The sequence below is a fragment of the Rhineura floridana genome, chromosome 4, assembly GCF_030035675.1.
Source record: "Rhineura floridana isolate rRhiFlo1 chromosome 4, rRhiFlo1.hap2, whole genome shotgun sequence".
Taxonomy (NCBI): Eukaryota; Metazoa; Chordata; class Lepidosauria; order Squamata; family Rhineuridae; genus Rhineura; species Rhineura floridana.
In genome coordinates this window covers 141,626,517-141,646,414 of record NC_084483.1, presented here as the reverse complement: position 1 = coordinate 141,646,414, position 19,898 = coordinate 141,626,517, and the positions used below count along the sequence as shown (strand labels likewise).

Here is a 19,898-nt window from a genome sequence, read left to right as displayed (position 1 = left end):
AGAGGCCTGGGAAGCTGTGCTAGCATTAGACAGGGCAGCTGTTCCATTCCTATTGGTCTTAAGGGGAGGAAAGGTTACACACATCCCCACTGCATTGAATATATACATATATAAAAAGAGAGAATCTCTCTTCCATCCATCCCTGGGGAGGAAATGAAGTAGGGTGATCTTTGGTGGGGAGATACCTGCCAGTCATTCTGAAGGAGAATATGCATCATAAAATACTTTTTTGCCTTTTCTGAAGTGAGGCTGCATTCCAATGCAATGTTACTTGGGAATAAGCACCATTTAACAGGGTGGGGGCAGGGCCAAAAATGCAAATGCTAATACTGCAGCCTTTTCTACATGGTGGTTTGCTTTTATATCTTAATAACAAAGTATTATTTGTTCAGAAGAGGGTGCATTTGGTGGATTCATAAGCCCTTTGTTCCATCCTTCATGAAGGCAGGCAGACACTCCCACTGCATTCACTTAAGACACATACTGAGACCCAGAGGCATTTGAAAGCTTGTTCTCCTTGCTGACTCAACCAGAAAGTCTGTGGATAAGGGTAGAGCTGCATGTGTTGATTTAGTGAGCATGTGCAGTTTTCTAAACTGCTAGATTCTGCATATGCAGCAGGCAGGCAGAGTGAGATTCTTGATTTTCCCAGGACAGCTGTGACCCCCATTGGCTAAGAACAATGGAAGGTGGGAATAGGCTGATTTCTCACAAAATGAGCAGAAAACTGTCTCCACATTTTGCCTTGTATCTTTGGATCCACAAGGGCTAGAGACTTGCTTCTTTTTTTAAAAGAAAGCTGGAAATCCAGGCCACATAATGGGCACCAAGTAGCATAGCTAGAATTTGGGTAAAACCTGGCTAACTGGTCAATATGGCAACCCTAACTTAGTCAGATACAACCCTATAGCTATAACAATCTACTGTCATTACCTTATCATGTATTAATATTATATTCAGTGTCTGAAGGAAAAAACCTGACTTGTATATATCAAATTTGAATTAAAAGTCTTTATAGTCAGTTGTTCCTCCCTTTTTTGTGAAGCTAACCAGTTCTATTTCGTAACATTGTTTATATGTCCATACTCCAAGAGCTCCTGAGTAAACCTACTAGTCATGGGATAAGAGATCCTTTTATAGTAACAACAACAAATTGGTTAAAGCAGAACTGAAAAGGGGAGGGGCAAAATCTCGGGGCACTGTGAAAAAACAAACAATACATTACAAAATATATTTTGGTATTTCAACAGACCAGAGAGTAGCTATAATGTTTGTTGTTTAATCTCAACATATTCAAGTCTTCTATAAGCCCCACAATTAGTAATATTATTCAGACATGGCAAAGTGCAACATATACCTTGAGAGATTCAAGCTCAGACCTGAACTACTAAGTCCCAGTAGTAGGCCCTGGTTTAGTTTGCAGAACTAGTAGGCCCCGGCTCACAGAACTATTAGGCCCCAGTCATAAGCCCCAGTTGAGTTTACAAAAGCACTAGGCCCCAGTTCATTTTGCAGAACTACTAGGCCCCAGTTCAGTTTACAGAACTGGTGGGCCCCAGCAGTAGGCCTTAGTTCACACAACTACTAGGCCCCAGTTCATATTTGCTCAACAAACATTTCTTACAGTTCTCTTAAAGCAACAGTACACCACAGTGGCAGATAAAGAGAAAGCTAATACATGGGAGTCTGTGTCACTTCTTATTATTCGGTCTGTAACTAGAACACATTGGAACATGTCTACATGTGTTTTGGCATTGCTTTAAGGGTTAAAGAATAAGGAGCAGAGAGTAGGAATAAATGGACATCTCGCACAGTGGAGGTATATAAGAAAAGTAAGGTCTCCCAAGAATCTGTATTGGAACTAGTGCTTTTTAACATGTTCATTCCACTTCATAAGAAAAGTGATCTGAAATTAGGATGAACAGTGTAGTGATTGAGTTTGCACATAACACCATCATTATTCAAGAAAGCAGACAGTGGAGAACCCCAAAGTGGATAGGGAAACGTTTTTTCTCTATAACTAAAACCAATGATCATCCAATGACACTGATTAGCACGAGATTCAAAACAGACAAAAGGAGGTACTTCTTCACACACTGCAGAGTTAAATTATGGAAATTTGCTGTTACAAGATATCACAAGTTCATGATGACTATGAACTTCAATTGTTTTTAAAGGAGATAAGATCAATGCATGGAGGATAATTCATGGAGGATCCTAATAGCTATATGGAGCTGACAGTTCAGATGCAATATGCATCTGAATACCAGTTGCTGGGGAGTAACAGTGAGAGGGCTATTTTCTTCATTCCCTACCTATGGGCTTCCTGGAAACATCTGGTTGGCCACTATGGGAAGCAATTGGCCTGATCTACCAGGGCTATTCTTCTTATGGAGTGGAATTTAAGAACTGTAACAAGAGGTTATAGATGGAAAGAAAAATCTGCAAACCCCACATGTCTTTGTGTATGGGGTTATTTGTATCCTGGCACTGACTTGGAGCCCCAGATACTTTGCAGAATCTTTCAGTCTGATCCACCTGGGCTCTTTCTTATGCAATCCTCATGTATACCTTCCTCCCCTCCATTCACTTCATTATCAAACGAAGCGTGCTGTTAGCAGAAGAAGCCATTGGTTTGGTCTGTAATCTTTTATATTTACTTTTTTATGATGTTTGAAAAATTAAGTTACTTTAGAATGATTTTAAAAAAAGACTTCAGCCATAAGTCGGCACTCTCTTGGACCTTAGTCCTTTTTTTTTTGAAAGAGACTAAATGTGTTGTATGTTGCATTAGATTTTTCTGTTGGCACTTCTGTAACAATACTTGCTGTGCATTTAATTTTATCTGTAACGATCAGTATAAGAGAAGTGATATATCTTCTGAACAGTGATTTTGTTTCTGGTACGAATTATTATAAAATATTGTTCAATTAATAAGGAAAAGAAGAAGGTTAAAGTAGGTATATCTGCTTCGGGTGCTTGTATTCCCCAGATTTTGTAGATAAACGAAAAATTAATAGGAACTGCAAGAGTAGGAGCACAATCCAACTCGCATTTACGACAGGCTGAGGAGAGTTGAATGTGGCAGATCTCCAGCTGAGCCGGCTGGGTCCTGGCTCAGCAGTGCTACACCAGTGTAAGTTGCTTAGCCAGGGCTCAGCCAGCTCAATTAAGACTGGCATAAGTGAAGCGTGCATAAACCCTGAAGAAGGGGTGTTCCAGCGGTGTGTCAAGGGAGGGGCCAAGGTGAGGGGACTTAGGCTACATCCATCTCATGTTCAGAGCACTCCTGCAGGTCCCAGTTCAACAAAAATTATGCTGGGGAAAATGTCCATCTGAGAAAATAAATACAATAGAAGTCAATGGAGAAGGCTTACTCCCCAGTAGGGGTATTTGGGAGAGCAGGCTTTTCCTTTCTGGTCCCTGCATGCAGCTCCCGGCTGAACTGGTGTTCAGCCAACCGAGAGACTCCTGAACGGCAATTGGATGTGACAGAACTTTATGACTGCTTCTCTTGCACTGGCACAACTTACACTGGTTTCCCTTGAGTTGGATTGCTCTCTAGGAAGCTCAAACGCTGAATTGGAGAACATCTTTGTTCTTCTTGTTCATGCATGTCAGGAAAATAAAGATTTTTCTTCTTCTATATTTCAGGTACAGTAGTCCCTGCCCTTTGTGTTCTTTTGTGCTTACTTCACCTCCTTGGCAATCAATGTTCACCATTCCTTGTGCAATCTTATTTATAGGCTTCCCTGGTCTGGAAAAATTCTATGCCTTACCTCTTTTAAAAGAGGAAATTATTCCAGGGTTGGAGCCCTTTCTATGCCCTTTCTCCTCATCCCAAATCCTGGCAGAGTCTGCAAACAGAGCCTCTCTGCCACTGATCTTAAGTTGAGTTAGCTGGTATTAGAGGAGGTACTTCTACAATTATTTGGGCTCTGAGTCATTTAGGGCTCTGTAAACCATTACTTATACCTTGAATCTAGTCCAGTCACACATAGGCAGCTAGTGCAGAGCTTTTAAGATAGGTGTTATATGACTCCATCTCGCTCTGTCACTTAATAACCAGGCAGATGCATTCTGCACTAACTGCAGCTTGTGGACCTTTTTCCAAGGGCAGCCTCACATAAGTGCATTGCAATAATCTAACTGCAAGGTCACTAGAGTATAGGTTACTGATAGCAGGCGATTCCAGTCCAGCAACAGCCAAAGCTGGAAATAGGCACTCCTTGCCATCAAGGCCACCTAATCTTCTAATGACCACAAAGAGTCAAGGAGTAAACCTAAGCTACATATCTAGATGATTGGAAGGAGTACTACCCCATCCAAAACAGGATATCTTCCCAATTCGTGGACCATACACTACATATCCATAGTACCTCCATCTTACTAGGAATCAATCATAATTTACTGGCCATCATCCAGCCCATCCCTGCCTCCAAACATCAGTCCAGCATATCTACTTTGTTTCCTGATTCAGATGGTGTATATATTTTTTCATATATTTCAGAGATAGTACCAGTGACACTTTGCTTCAGATCCCCAGATGGTTCCTCCCTGCAGCTTCCTATAGATACTACATAGCATGGGAGATGGGATGGAGCCCTACATTGTAATAGCCGTGGGGCTGGAGTCTCCCAGTGCTACTGTCTGGTAGAAACTCTGGAAGCAGCACAGTGCCCCTCACTCTCAACTCAGGGAGTCCCTCCGGGAAGATACCATGGTCCACAGTATCAAACAGTACTGAGTGGTTGAGAAGAATCAACAGGTGGTACTCCGTCTGTCCTCCTCTCAATAAAGGTAATGAATCAGGGTGTCCTTGTGCTGAAACTGAGGCGGAAACTGGTTTGAAACAGCTTCATTCTGAAACACGTACAGTTGTCCAGCCATCATCCTCTCAATCAGCCTACCCAAAAAAGGGATATGTACAACTGGGTGATAGTTATCAAATACTTCTTGGTACCGAGAAGACTTTCTCAGGAGAGGCCGCACTATTGCCTCCTTCAAAGCAACTGATGCCACTGCCTCTCGCAAGAAATCATTGACCACTCCCTGAATCCACCCAGTCAATCCTTCATTGCTAGATTGTATAAACCAAGATGGGCAAGGGTCAACATGTGGTTGGCCAAATCCCAGCAAACGCCTTGACTTCATTTTCAGGCCACAATAACTGATGCCATAGGATAAAACTAGATGGTGCTCCAGCGATCTCACCAAGATCGGTATTAAATGTGGCATCAATTTCAGTTAATACAAGTGATTTTTGCCCTCAAACTGAAAACCAAACTTGTCACAGCAGGCCATTTTAAATGGTGAGATGTTCTCATTACTTTTTTTTTTTACAATAATTTTTATTCAAATTTTCATAAAACAAACAAAACAAAATAAAAAAAACATAACACAATAAGATTAAAAATAAAAATAAAAAATTTGACTTCCGATTTGTCACAGATCAGCTATAAATATATAATATATATCAAACCTGTCCCTTAATACATACAAAATCACTGTTCTCCATAGTCTATCTTAATTAATCGTCAAATCCCATTATCATCATTTCATTTTTATCTTTCAACAAAAAGTCTAAGAGAGGCTTCCATTCCTTAAGAAATGTATCTATCGATTTTTCTCTAAGTAAACATGTCAATTTATCCATCTCTACTAAGTCCATTAATTTCAATAGCCATTCTTCCGTTGTTGGTGTTGATTCCATTTTCCACTTTTGTGCATATAATAATCTTGCTGCCGTAATCATATATAATATTATTCTTCCATATTTCTTTTCTATTTGTTTATCCATAAAACCCAATAAAAAAAATTCTGGTTTTGACTGAATATTTATCTTTAGGATTTTTTGCATCATCCTACCTATCTGTGCCCAGAATGATTTTGCCTGTTTACACAACCACCACATATGATAAAATGATCCTTCTTGTTTACATTTCCAACAAGCATTAGAAACATTACTATACATTTTTGACAACTTTTCTGGAGTCATGTACCAACGATACATCATTTTATAAAAATTTTCTTTAAGATTATAGCATAATGTAAATCTCAAGCCTTTTTTCCACATATTTTCCCATTGATCCATTTGTATATTATAACCAAAAATTTTTGCCCACTTTACCATACACTCTTTTACTTGTTCTTCTTCCATATCCATTTTCAGCAAGAGTTTATACATTTTTGTAATTATATTTTCATCATTTGTACACAATCCTATTTCAAAATCAGATTTATTTATTTCAAACCCATACATTTTCTTATCCATTTTATATCTTTCTAACAATTGTAAATAGGCAAACCATTGAGAACTATATCCTTCCTTTATCAGTTCTCTCTCTTTCATTATATATTCTCCATGTACATTTTCTAATAGTTCTTGATATGTTAACCATTTCTCTTTTCCAGCCATTTCTCTTCTGTAAAACGCTTCTTGACTTGAGACACATAATGGTATTTTCGAATAAAACCTTGGTTTATATTTAATCCATATTTTCAACAGAGGACGTCTTATAAAATGATTATTAAAATCCACATTAACTTTTACTTTATCATACCATAGATATCCATGCCATCCCCACTTCAGGTCATGGCCCTCCAAATCCAAAAGCCTTTTATTCCTCAATAAAAACCATTCCTTTATCGAGACTAAACAACAGGCAGCATAATAAAGTCTCAAATTCGGTTATCCCAGTCCTCCTCTTTCTTTGGCATCTTGTAATAATTTAAATTTAACTCTTGGTTTTTTTCCCTGCCAAACAAATTTAGAAATATCTTTTTGCCATTGTTTGAAAGGTAAATCAGAGGATATTACAGGTATTGTTTGAAACAAAAACATCATTCTCGGCAGTACATTCATTTTTATCACGGATATTCTTCCCATTAATAATTGTAATTTATCCCATTTTAACAAGTCTTTCTTAATCTCTGTCCATAGTTTTTCATAATTATTATGAAACAACTTTGAATTTCTATTTGTCATGATAATACCTAAATATTTCAACTTTTCCTCTATTTTAAAATCTGTCTTGTCCATCAACTCTTTTTGTTCCCTTGAAGATAAATTTTTCACCAACATCTTTGTTTTTTGATTGTTGATCTTAAATCCTGCTAACGGTCCAAATTCTTTTAATTTGTCCATCAATGCATTAATTCCTTCCAATGGATTTTCTAATACAATTATCAAATCATCAGCAAATGCTCTCAATTTATATTCCTCTTTTTTTACCTTTATTCCCGAACTCCTTTTATCTTGCCTTATATCTCTAAGCAGCACTTCCAAGACCAAAATAAATAAAAGGGGAGATAATGGACATCCCTGTCTTGTACCCTTTTGTATTTCACATGAGTCCGTTAACCCTCCATTAACAATTATCTGTGCCTTCTGAGATGTATAAATAGATCTAATCCATTTTATAAAGTTATCTCCAAAATCCATTTGCTCCAAGACCTTAAACATAAATTTCCAATTCAAATTATCAAATGCTTTCTCAGCATCTAAAAAGATCAAAGCTCCTTGTTTATCATTTCGTTGTTCTAAGTATTCCAACAAATTCAAAACATTCCTGACGTTATCACGTAGTTGTCTTTTAGGTAAAAACCCCGCTTGATCTTCCTGAATAAATTGTTGCAATATTATTTTCATTCTTTCAGCCAAAATCGTTGTAAAAATTTTATAGTCATTATTCAATAAAGATATCGGCCGATAATTTTTTGTTTTGGTTAGATCCTGCTCCTCTTTAGGTATTAATGTTATATTGGCATTTTTCCAACTATCCGGTATCTTCCCCTCTTGCAAAATAGAATTCATTGTATACTGTAAAGGTAATAAGAGTTCCTCCTCCAAGCATTTGTGATACACTGCTGATAGTCCATCCGGTCCTGGCGCCTTTCCTAATTTAATTTTACTTATAGCCTCAGATATTTCTCTTGACGTAATAGGACCATTAATAGCTTGTCTCTGAAAATCTGTAATTTTAGGCAAATTCTGTTTAGATGTATACTCTTCTATTTTTTCAGAGGGAATTTCCTGACACTTGTACAAAGTTGAATAATATTGATGAAAAACCCTTTGGATTTTTACACTGTCTGTCAACATCTCATCTCCTTCTTGTATCTTTAAAATAAGATTTTTTTGTCGTTCTTTTCTTAATTTATATGCTAGCAATTTCCCCGGTTTATTTGCAAATTCAAAAGTCCTTTGTTTGGCAAAGTTTAATTTCCTTTCAATTTCTCTAACTGTCAGCATTGACACTTGTTTCTGTAACATTTTAATTTGATTTACAATAGAAACTTTAGTTGGATTCTTTTTCAATTCTTCCTCTTTTTGTTTTATTTCTTCCAAGATTAATTGCATTTTCTGTTTTTTCTTTTTTAATTCAGAGTTACATTTAATAAAATATCCCCTCATAAATGCTTTACTTGTATCCCAAACAATTTCATCTGTTCCTTTATATAAATTGTGTTCAAAAAACTCTTTTAATTTCTTCTTACATTCTTGCACTATTTTATCATTCTGTAATAAAGATTCATTTAGTCTCCATCTAAATCCAAGATTTTTTTTTTTTTAAGTCAATATCACTGGATTGTGATCCGAAAAAGTTTTTGGTAATATATCAATTTTGGAAATGTCTTTCACTAGGCTTTTAGACATCCAAATCATATCAATCCTCGAGAATGTTTTATGTCTTTCTGAAAAATAAGTAAATTCTTTTGCATTGTCATTTATATATCTCCAAGCATCCACCAATTCTAAATTTTCCATCAATTCAAAGCAAATCTTCGGTAATTTACCCTGTGTCTCTTTAATATTTTTCTCAGAAAGTCTGTCCATTTTTGGTAAAATTACTCCATTCCAATCACCCATAACACACCAATGATCATATGAAAACTCTGACAGTTTTTCCATAAGTCCTGTATAAAACCTTGTTTTATCTTCATTGGGGGCATAAATGCCCATTATCAAAATTTTTGTACCTTGTAAAGTAATTTCAACCCCCACAAATCTACCACTGTCATCCAGTAATATCAATTTAGGAAACAATTGTGGGTTAATATAAAGAACAACACCATTTTTTTTTTTGATCCAGCCGAAATAAATTCTTCACCCAAATTTTTACAAATCAAATATTTGGAATCTTTCTTCTTAATATGAGTTTCTTGTAGACAAATTATATCCAATTTTAATTTTTTCAAATGATGAAACACTTTCTCTTCTGCAACGTATTGGCTCCATTTATATTCCAAGTTAGATATTTGTAATCCATCTTTAAGCATGTATTTTAAAAAGTACCTGATGCTCCCTTTAATCCATCATCTTCCTTTCCCTCCTCTGCATGTTCCTGTTGTCTTTGTTTCCCAGGAATTATATCCATGTCTTTGAGTTTGCCTTCTTCCATGTCTTTTGAAGCTTTTCTCAAGAAGTCCCTTGCTTTTTGAACAGTATTCAATCGATATTTTTGTTGTCTGAATGTAAAAATCACTCCTTCTGGAACATCCCACCTAAATTGAAGTTTACATTGTTTAAGTTTTTCTGTAAAGAAAGCATATTCTTTTCTCTTGCGTAAAAGTCTAATAGGGATTTCTTTCATCACCAGTATTTCCTTGCCATCAATTTTAAAGATATTATTGAAATGTTGTTGTAATACCATATCTCTGGTCCTCTTTTTTACAAAATGCACAAGCACATCTCTTGGAATTTTTTTCATTGTTGCATATCTTGAATTGATTCTATAAACTTTATCTATTTCAAATTCCATCAGATCTTCATTCCAATCCAAAAATTTTACCAGAGCATTAACCATTTTATCTCTGATATCTTCACCTGTTTCTTCAGGAATTGCACGAAATCTCAAACAATATTCTTTATCTCTCAATTCCATCACAGCGATATGATCCAAATTTTTTTCCAATTCCATATTTAATATATCTGTTCTGTTCTCCAAGATTTGCACCTTTCCTTTAACATTTTTTACCTCCTGTGTTATTTGCCCAATTGTGCCTTTAATCTCATCCACTTCTATTTTGATATGTTCTTTTATATCTTTCAATTCCATCTTCATTTTGCCAAATTCATCTTTAATTTCTTGTGAGATCTTGTTTAAGATCACTAATCCCATCCATTATTTTCTGGAACATGTCTGGGGAGACAGCCCCTTCCTGTGCATCAGTTGAACCTCTTCGCTCCAGGGCTTTAGTTGCTTTCCTAGTTGTCATTCTTGAAAAAAAAACCTTTAGTTTCTGCTATTAACCAACGTTCCCAAACCTAGAGGTCTGTTTCTCTTTTTTCCAACAACAAAAGAGTTAATATTCCAGGCCTGTTAATATGATCTAGCCAGCACAGTTCTTATCTCCTGCACGTCCAGGAATGCAAAACAAGTTTGGTTCACAGCACCCAACCGTCAGTAACATACACGAACAGTTGATTCGTCCAAAGAGAATAGTCCAAAAAAAAAGAAAAAAAATAGTCCCAGATATATTTCCTTCAAATAATCAAATCATCTTATCGGATAAGTTGCCTCTCATCCATTTTAATCTTTATAATTCCAAATTCAAGCCAGCTTTTTGTCATTAAACTATAAATTAAGTTCTTTAAATTTTCTTTCTTCTTTAATTTTATATAAAAGGAAAAAAGTGTGACTCACCCAGGTTTCTCAATTGCTGATTCGTAAACAAGTCTCTTTTACTGTAGTAATTTAAACCCAATGATAAGATTTAGACAGAAGGAGGCTCGCTCGTTATAGAACGTTTTTAAGGGGAAAAAAACGTATCGCTTTTTTTTCAGCACAGCTTGCTGGAAGTCCTGACTTCGTCTTCCGCTGCTAGATCAGCCTTCTTATCTCAGGGGATTCCTGATCAATTCCAGCTATCTACAGCTCAACGAAGTTCCGTGGATAATCTCTTCGGTTCACCTTTGCCTTAGAGAACATTTACACCAGTCAAAAATTCCTCTTGACTGGTTTTTAACTGAAAAAAGCTTCCTCTGAGACAGAGCTCACTCAGAGGCACCACCAGCAGAGCACTCCTTCCGGGAAGTCGAGATGTTCTCATTACTGAGCTGGTCCTAATGAGCCAATTTACCACCTGAAACAACTGTGCCCAATGATTCTCTGAGGACACAATAGTGGTGGAGAAATAAACTTTCTTTGCTGCTACCACCACCACATAGTAGGCACAACTAGGTGCTATAACCTATGCTTGACTGTGTCCACAATGGGACTTGCTCTGCCTGTGCTCCAACCGTTGTCTGGCCCGTTTCATGGCCCTCAGCTTATCAGAGTACCTAGAAGCATTCCTAGCTCCACCATGTTGGAGGGGGGTGCTCAAGAGCAATCAAATCAGTAGTCCTCGTCATTCCATAAGGAAGACATCAACAGGAGCACTAACTTTTATTGATAGTTGAGGCTGCGCATGTAACCCATGTCAATCAATCAACAGTATTTTTTTCCTTATGTACTTTTCTTCATTAAAGTATTTTTTCCTCCACGTAAAAAAATCTTAGGAAAATAATCCTGAAAGTTGGAAGAAAGTTCCATGAGTAGGAATGAGCTGGAATCTGTCTGCAAATATATTTGCAGAATCAACTTCAATTTTTATTCTGCTTTTACATTTTTCATATGTAATCCTTCACTGTCATTTCTTTATGAAGCATAAATGTTATGTTGGAATTTGCATTCAGTTTGCTATATAAATAAGGTAAACAACTTGATTTTCTTGAAGATAGACCAAAATCAAGTTGAATGCCATTAAATCAACTTCATTGTTGCCAGTTCATAAATGAAAAACTCTGTGTTTATGTTAATAATTTTTGTAAGTAACTTAAAGTAAGCCTGTACTGTTGTTCCAAATCCAAATGTACTGCTTCACCACTTCGCACATTTAAAAAATTATAATGTCTTGAATGTAAGGGAAAGTATACAGCAGATGGGGCATGGTTTAATGAGGAGATTGATATGGGAGATTACTGCTAAGCCAACTTGATATAATTAATCTTTATAGGCTTAAGTTAATAAGATTATTTTGGTATTACTGTTTTTCGACCTTAGTACAAACCTCTAATGTAAAATTGTTGCCAGTAAGCAAACTTCAGTGGGCTCGGTTCAGGTCTATCAATCTCTTTACATGTCTTTAGTTTCTAAATCTATAGTAAACATTAATTAGGAGGTTCCTGATACAGATACACTATAATTTTAAACTATGCGGTACTGTTACATGTGATCATACTTTTTTATATATTACTGTTATGTTCTCTTACAAAAAGGACGTACCTACCAGTAGTGTGCAAAATGATTCTAGCTTTTTAACAAGTTACTTTATTTTAAGGCTATAAGCTTTCACTTATCTTTGGCAGTTAAATAGGGTACTTCATAAACATCAAGATTCCTGGTGTGCTCTGATCTGATCTCCAAGAGTGCTGAAGTCTATTGCGGATTCCAAAAACTCGTGTTTATAATGGAATATGCTGATTCAAGCCTTCCCTTCCTTGGGAAAAGAATATTGGTATGATTTATGGTCCTGAATATGATAGAGGTATATAAGTTATCTGTTGCAGTTATCATTAGGAAATCATTTTGTCACTTCTTTGGAAACTGGACTCCCTTACCATAGACTACAGCACCATTTTCAGATTGATAGTCATTTCAGACTGGGATAAATACTGAATAATAGCAACCAGAGTTATTTGCAGGGAAGAATTTTTTAAAAAAATACAGAAGTAGACACTGCATGGTAAGTAACACAATAAAATTCAAGGGGTGTATCCAGTGGTGACTTTGCCTTAGCGGAAAGCACTTCCATTGGAGCAGGTTGTGGTGCCCCGTTTATGCTGATCCCTCCTTTACCTACTGCCGCCCACTGTGTCAAATTCTGTCCCTGAGGATCCCCCAACCTGCAGCTTTTGAATATGTGGGTCTTAGGAATGGAGGTTGGTGAAAAGTGGTGTGCCATGGTTTTGAAGCAAAATAAATCTAGTGAACCTATCCAGCATTCCATTTTTCAAATAGTTACCTTATTTGAAGAAGGGCAAATAAAAGTCTGTGATCTTTGAGGCTGAAAAAAATGTTCTTCAGTTTGGTGTGTTGAAACTGGAGCTAGATTAAAATCCATAACACATTATTTATACATATCAGCCTTTTCTGAAAGAGTTTCAAGTTTCTTTGATAGTAAGCATAAGGGGAAATTATGAACAGAGATTTCCAGTTTTCACTTTGTGTCTGAAATGCTCTCGTATATCCACTTGAGTCATTTTTACTCGTTAAAATGTTCAGTTCATTGTTTGCCTTTATATTTTATATCTTGCCTGCATAGCATCATCTTCTTTGTTGTCTGTGAAATAATATCTCAGATATCAAACCATTGTCTTTTATCCACAGAAGAAATACTTTGTTTTAATGTTCTTTGACATTGTTCTGTGGTTTATAAGAAACGCCACCAAGATGAGTATCATACAGCATATGCTTATGCATTAATAATGTTTTAACTCTACATGAGTAGATTTGCTTCACTTTAAACATTTGAAGAATACAAATGCTGCATCCCCAGCACTCACTTGTAAAAATTTCATCATATATTAGTAAAAAAACTCGGTTCTCTGACTGCTACTCCTTAGGTAGTGAGAATGGCACAATTCACATGCAAGTGGGGAGGTATCAGCAGGCTTGACATAACCCCAAGGTTTGTAGAAGTATAAAAAATCCTTATCCAAAATCCACAACCCTGGATCCATAATCCACAATCTGGGGGGGGGGGACGGGGACACCATACAGTCCAATGGGGTTGGGCATGCTCACTGAGCATCAAATGCTGACTGATTATTAGGGGGAACTGGGAGGGGAGAAAGGGGGAAAATGGAGTATCCTAGAAGAGGGCATGGCTGGCCGACAGGAACCCTGAATAGGAGAATGCTAAACAGCAACATTTTGTTGCAGTTCCACTTGTGTGATCAACATTCTAATCACACAATTTCTAATTGTCCTGACACATCTTAGGGTTGACATTTGAGTAAAAAATCTTTGGTGGGAAAGAATAATATTTGCTTAATTATGATTATGTGTCTGTGCGTTAACATCTATATATTTCTCATTGTTCATGATTATCCAGAGAACCCCGAATCAGGCCTCTGTTCATACATCTAAGCCAGTCATGAATCTATTACAGGAAGAAAATTGTCTTGGATTTAATACACATGAAACCATTCTTGAAGTGCTAAGGTCATGATGCTTTGATAACCACCCTGCCCCCAAAATAATTCTGCAGATATACGCAAGCTGTTTGAAATTTATCAGTTTCCAACTACAGCTCATTGATTTGTTTGTTGTTGTTTTTTGGTTCTTGACTACAGCTCACTTTGCACTTGCTACTTGCATTCTTAATGATTGTCAGATTCTATGAAACTATATATGTTAAAGAATAAATAGCGTTGTAAATCTTATGTTTTTAACAGGCTTAACTAAGAAAACCTCTTCTCTCCCCGCCCCCAACTTTAGGAGTACTAAATTGAGTTTTCTGTTTAATTGTGAAGAATTTAAAATAAGGTTACAGAGTGAGTTGAAAGTAAGAAAATATAACACAGACCTGATGCAGTCCCTTTCCATCTCCAGCTATTGACCTCTACCTAGAACAGTTGAGATTATGAGCATCATAGCACCTCTGGTCTATCAGCTCCCATTCCTACTACTCAGAATCCTCCTTCATGCAAACAAACATTTTTACCTCTTTCAATCCAGAATCCATCCTAACTCCTCAGAAAGCACCGCATATCTAAACAGACTTGTTCTGTTTTTGTTCTTCCATGGACTTCCCTGCAAGCCAGCCCTGGCTTCTTCACCCAGCTTTGCTCTTAGCTCTTAGCTTTGTTGTTAACACCTGCTATTCTTATCCTTCTGCTCCCTACCAGCTATCTGTCCTGAGCATTTCTTGCTTCTTCCACTGTGGTGTTTTCCTTTCTAAGCAAAAGCTTGCTGTTTTCATCTCTAGAAACCTGAACTACCTTTCTGATTTTGAATCTATAGATGCATGTGTTTTGTAATTCCTGTACAGATACAATTCATTTCATACATATATATATCCAGCTCTGCATTGCATGTTAGTTAAGCAACTTGCCTGTCTTGTTACTCATCTGCACTGTAGTATACAGTATCCTGGCAAATAAATCATTTTGGAACTGCTTCAGAAAAGGTAAACAACCACAAACCAACTAATAATTTCCCTTTAAGAAAAAGTGATTCAAGGCCTTTTCAGTGGTCCCCCTCCCCCCGGCTGTGGAATGCTGTCCCCAGAGAGGCACACCTGGCGTCATATTTATTTTATCCTGGCCTCTTTCCCCTGATGTGTGGGGTTTTAGCAATAGTGGGATGATATCTGTATACCTCCCTTCATTTGTTTTAATTTCTATTGGTGGTGTTTATTTTAACAGGCTTTTAATTTCCAGAAGTGTTTTTAAGTTTATTGATTCTGTTGTTTTTAATTGGTTAATGTAAGTCGCTTTCAGTCACCTTGGTGAGAAAAGCAACCAACAAATATAATAGTGGTTGTTGTTGTTATTTAGCATAATCCCCCAAAGGACTGCAATATCTAAAAAGTAATTGGGGACTTTTTAACCCGCAAAAATATTATAGTTTTTGTCCCTTGTGTTATAACTTAAAAAAAACCTAGGGCATTTTATACAGTGGCCTGGATTCAAAGATACTGTAGTGGAATTTCACATGTGCAACAGGGAATTTCAACCCTCTCCTTCACCCTAGTGCTCCTGAAAAGTCACCCCTGAGAGTCATAGTACCCTCTAGAACAGCATGGGATGTGGGAGTGTGGGCTGCCACAGAAGGAGGAAATCAGTGGGAGGCCCCAGGAAAAGATGCACACAATAATACATTTGGTTTGGGCCAAAAGTGTAAAATACTGAATTCACTGCCTTGGATCCAAAGGTGTTATTGTATGAGCAAAACTGAACTAGTTTTTGTTACTTAAGGGTATATATTTATAGGTTTTAATTGCAAAGGGAAAAATCTCTTTATCAATGCAATCATTGTAGAAAAGATTTTTTCATTGCTTTTCAGGTAGTCTGAATCTTTTCCAAAAGAAAATGGCAAAAAATGTGCATTCCAGAGCAATTTTCCTAGTTCTTTTTTTAGTCTCAGCAGGAGATGCATAAAACTGCAAATCTTAATTGGATGAAGATTAGGTAACATTTTACCACTATGGTAAAACAACATAGACCTCAAGTGCTTCTTTTTAACTGAGGGTGAAGATCACAGGATGCTGTGTACCAGTTTTCTCATCCCTTGTCAGTATCATTCATTCCTCAACATCTTGAGTTGCATGTTGCACTGGAATTCATTAACACTATAACAAAGGAAGCACAGCCATTTCACCCACACTACCCTTTGTAGTAGCTTCATCATTCTACAGAAACTTGATGGTAACATTAAATGAGATGACTCCTAAAAAGCATCGTGAATATTCTGTTTGCTGTGTGGCTCATTTTAAAATGCTTTTTGCATGATATTGTACCCTTTTCATCCACAGAGTTATCATGTTAGTAGACTTCTTATAAATTTACTGGTGTTTTGAAGTTCTCCCTTTTTGTTACTTTATGTACATCTTGAAAACTATATAATACTGTCCAATTCTGCCATTGGAATCTACTTTCCAGTATTCACTTCAACAGCAGTTGCTTGTGGTGCATTCAAATCTCTGACACTTGGCAAGCAAGCCTATTTTGCTGAATGCATAATGTTTTGCTAGGAACTCCACAAAAGCTTTGATATAGCATTTATTCAGAATGTACGTTGTGCCTCTTTTCTTCTCCTGCTTCTTTATCCACCAGAAAGCAAGATATTACAAAGTTCTGCATGTTTCTTACTGATACAGTAATTACATTCCATTTTGATTTTATCTTTCTTTCCCTCTATATTCTCTAAATTGGATTTTCAGAAGTGTCTTGAATCACTGCAATCTAGCTTATTTGCTTGGTTTCTCCATTGGTCGGGAATATATTAAAATCTGAATTAAAGCCAAGTGCATATTTACTCTTCATCAATTCATGCAATTGAAAAAGGCCACGATACACTCCCCATGGCTCCATTAAATTGTGTAATCCTTTGATAGCCATGAACCTGTTGGAATGCAGGTTGTTTTGGCATTCTTAGGGAGCTTTCTTTCACTTAGATGTCCTCACTTTCATGTTTGTCTTCCATATGAAAATACCAACAGAGAATACTTGTAGTTCTCAAGCTATATTTTTCAGTCTTTCTGCCTTGCTTGTGGTCTTCCCATAGGCAACTGGCTGGCCGCTGTGGAAAACAGGATGATGGACTAGATAGACCTTTGATCTGATCTGTCAGAGCTCTTCTTATGTCCTTTCCAAGAATTGTCATCTGGCTTTTACGTGAACTCTGAAATTCCGTGAAGACTCAGATTTCGCATTATTGGAGAATTTCAGTTTCTTTATTTTTCTTAATAGGTTGCAGCACAGATGGCAAGCAAGCTGAGGAGCAATCTGCAGCTGCAAGTGAAGAAGAACCTTATCCTTTCTGTAGGGAGCCAAGTTATTTTGAAATCCCTACAAAGGAATCCCAGCAACATTCCCAAATACCTGAGGGTACTATTCATGAGATCCCAACAAAAGACACACACATAGCAGGGGCAGGGCATGCTTCATTTACTATTGAGTTTGATGACAGCACCCCAGGAAAAGTAACCATCAAAGATCATGTTACAAAATTCACTCCAGATCAGCGCCACAAACCTAAGAAGCCTTCTCCTTCTGGTGCTCAGGATCTTCCTGGGCTTCAAACTGTGATGATGGCACCGGAAAACAAAGTGGCAAACTGGTTAGCACAAAACAATCCCCCAACAATGATCTGGGAAGCAACAGAGGAAGATTCAAAAAGTATTAAGAGTGATGTTCCAGTCTACTTGAAGAGACTGAAAGGTAAAATAATTTCAGCTGTATTTATTTCCTTTGTGTTGAATATTCAACAGTAAGTATACTAACTGGAATTGTATCAATTTACTGCATTCTGTTACGATTCTTGCAGACCAAAATGTTTTAGACAAAACCTCAAGTGACAAATTGTGCCAAGACCAAGAAATTGTACATTTTTGCTTATCATGGTTAAAGCTTGTAATGTTATAGTATTGGTACATTTTGAAAACAAAAAATGTACTTTGAAGACTACTAAAGCCTACTTGCTTATATATTTACAAGACTATTCAGGTATCACCTTTACAATAACATTTAATTTTCAATAAACTACTGATGAATACAGGATTTCTGGTATTTTTTTAAAGCATTACTCAAATGTAATAGTTTGAAGTTATGTAACTTCTTCAGCTAAAGTACTTTTAGTGATCATAATACCTTCAGGATCCAAACAACTGTGAAACTAACTCAGAGAACCCTGGAGGCTTTAGCCTTGGCTTTCCTGGCCATTAGCCCTCATGCCACATGGCAAACTGCTTTCAAAATGGAAGGCACTTTTCAAAAGCAGTCCATGACATGGTGGACTGATGGAGTCGTGGCGAGCTATTGAAAGAAAAAAAAGCAAGGCTGCTTAAAAGGGGGGGTAGAAAAGTTGGACATGATCATTTGATCAGACTTGATCCAGATCAATGTAGGCCATAGACATCTTCTTAATAATTTTGATATAACCAGTTTAAATGGTTTTCTAGCTAATCTCCCAATTCATTTTTATTGGGATGAGAAAATTCTACATTTTGGCTCAGTGATTTAAGTTTGACTGAAAAACTGTCCGGCTGTTTGCCTTTTAGATTTTCCTTAATAAATTAAAACCCTTTACAGTTCATACTTTGGAAGCATTCTTGCATGTTATTGCTCACCCAAGTCCTCCCAATGACTGATAGTTATATTATTCTACTTCAAACAAATCTCCCAGGGTGCTTTGAGAGAGTGGGAGATGTTATAGCTCTCTGATCTTATGAGTGATATTTAATCTGTAGTGTAATATGGTACACTAACCCAAACATGAGTATATATTTCAAATTATTTCAGCTGGAAAGGGTTGTGATTCCTTTCATTAAGGAATTTAACTCTGGTACATTCATTGTAAGATAGAATACTGTTAACTCTTTCATACAAGGAGACAAATCAAAACTGTGAAAATTCTTCCAGAACTGTAACTGATTAATTCAAAATTATAAAAGATATCCTAGTAGTAGTTCTGCTTATTATACATTAAAAGAAGGCTGCTCTTTGGGGAGAAAATTGGCATAAGATATAAAACATGCTTTAATGAATTCTCAAGTCAATTCTCTTAGTGCAATTTCCATAATAAGCATTTATTCTACTACTAAAATATAAATTTAGAAAAGGAATTTGAAGAGCACATGCTTGAAGAAGTTAACATTGTTCTAAAGATGGATTAACCTCCCTCCCCCCCCCTCTCTCAATCATACTTGGTAAATGAAGTGAGCATTATTGTGTCTAGTTACAATTCTGAGCTTTTTAAACTTCTCACTTTGTCATTGCTATACTCACAATATATTGCATAAGTGAACTATATTAAAGATTTGGGGTGCAATCCACAGCCATTTTCTGATCACCTCCAACATGGACTTATGCTACGTGCAGTAGATTGAAACTGGCTCAGAAACTCTTGGCCAAGGGCAGAGTACAAAGGGCTTGCATTTCCTGGCTAGGAATGGTTGTAACTGCAAGCCCTTTGTGCAGTGTCCAGATCCCAACTAATGTCTGAGGGAGCCCAGCAGGGAAGTGAATTAGTGTAGTACTGCACAGACCAGAAATGATGTGGACAAACCTTGAGAAATTTTGCTATTAGTATAACTATAGTAAGACCTTGCTGCTCCCTTCTTTATTCCGAGGGTTTCCATATAGTCTTATAAGGCTGTGTGTGTTCAAACTTCTTTTTCTTTAG

At 36.8% G+C, this 19,898-nt stretch overlaps 1 protein-coding gene across 13 annotated transcripts in view; it reads left to right on the top strand.

Moving 5' to 3' along the window:
- CEP170 (centrosomal protein 170) overlaps positions 1-19,898 on the top strand; it is a 138,506-nt gene that overhangs the window by 42,971 nt on the left and 75,637 nt on the right. For 12 of the 13 annotated variants that reach the window (XM_061624602.1, XM_061624595.1, XM_061624596.1 and 9 more), the window contains one exon: positions 17,465-17,935. The exons of the other annotated variant lie outside the window; for it this stretch is intronic. In XM_061624602.1, the coding sequence (XP_061480586.1) occupies positions 17,465-17,935 (471 nt within the window). The remainder of the gene's footprint in view (positions 1-17,464; positions 17,936-19,898) is intronic. 13 annotated transcript variants of the gene reach the window in all.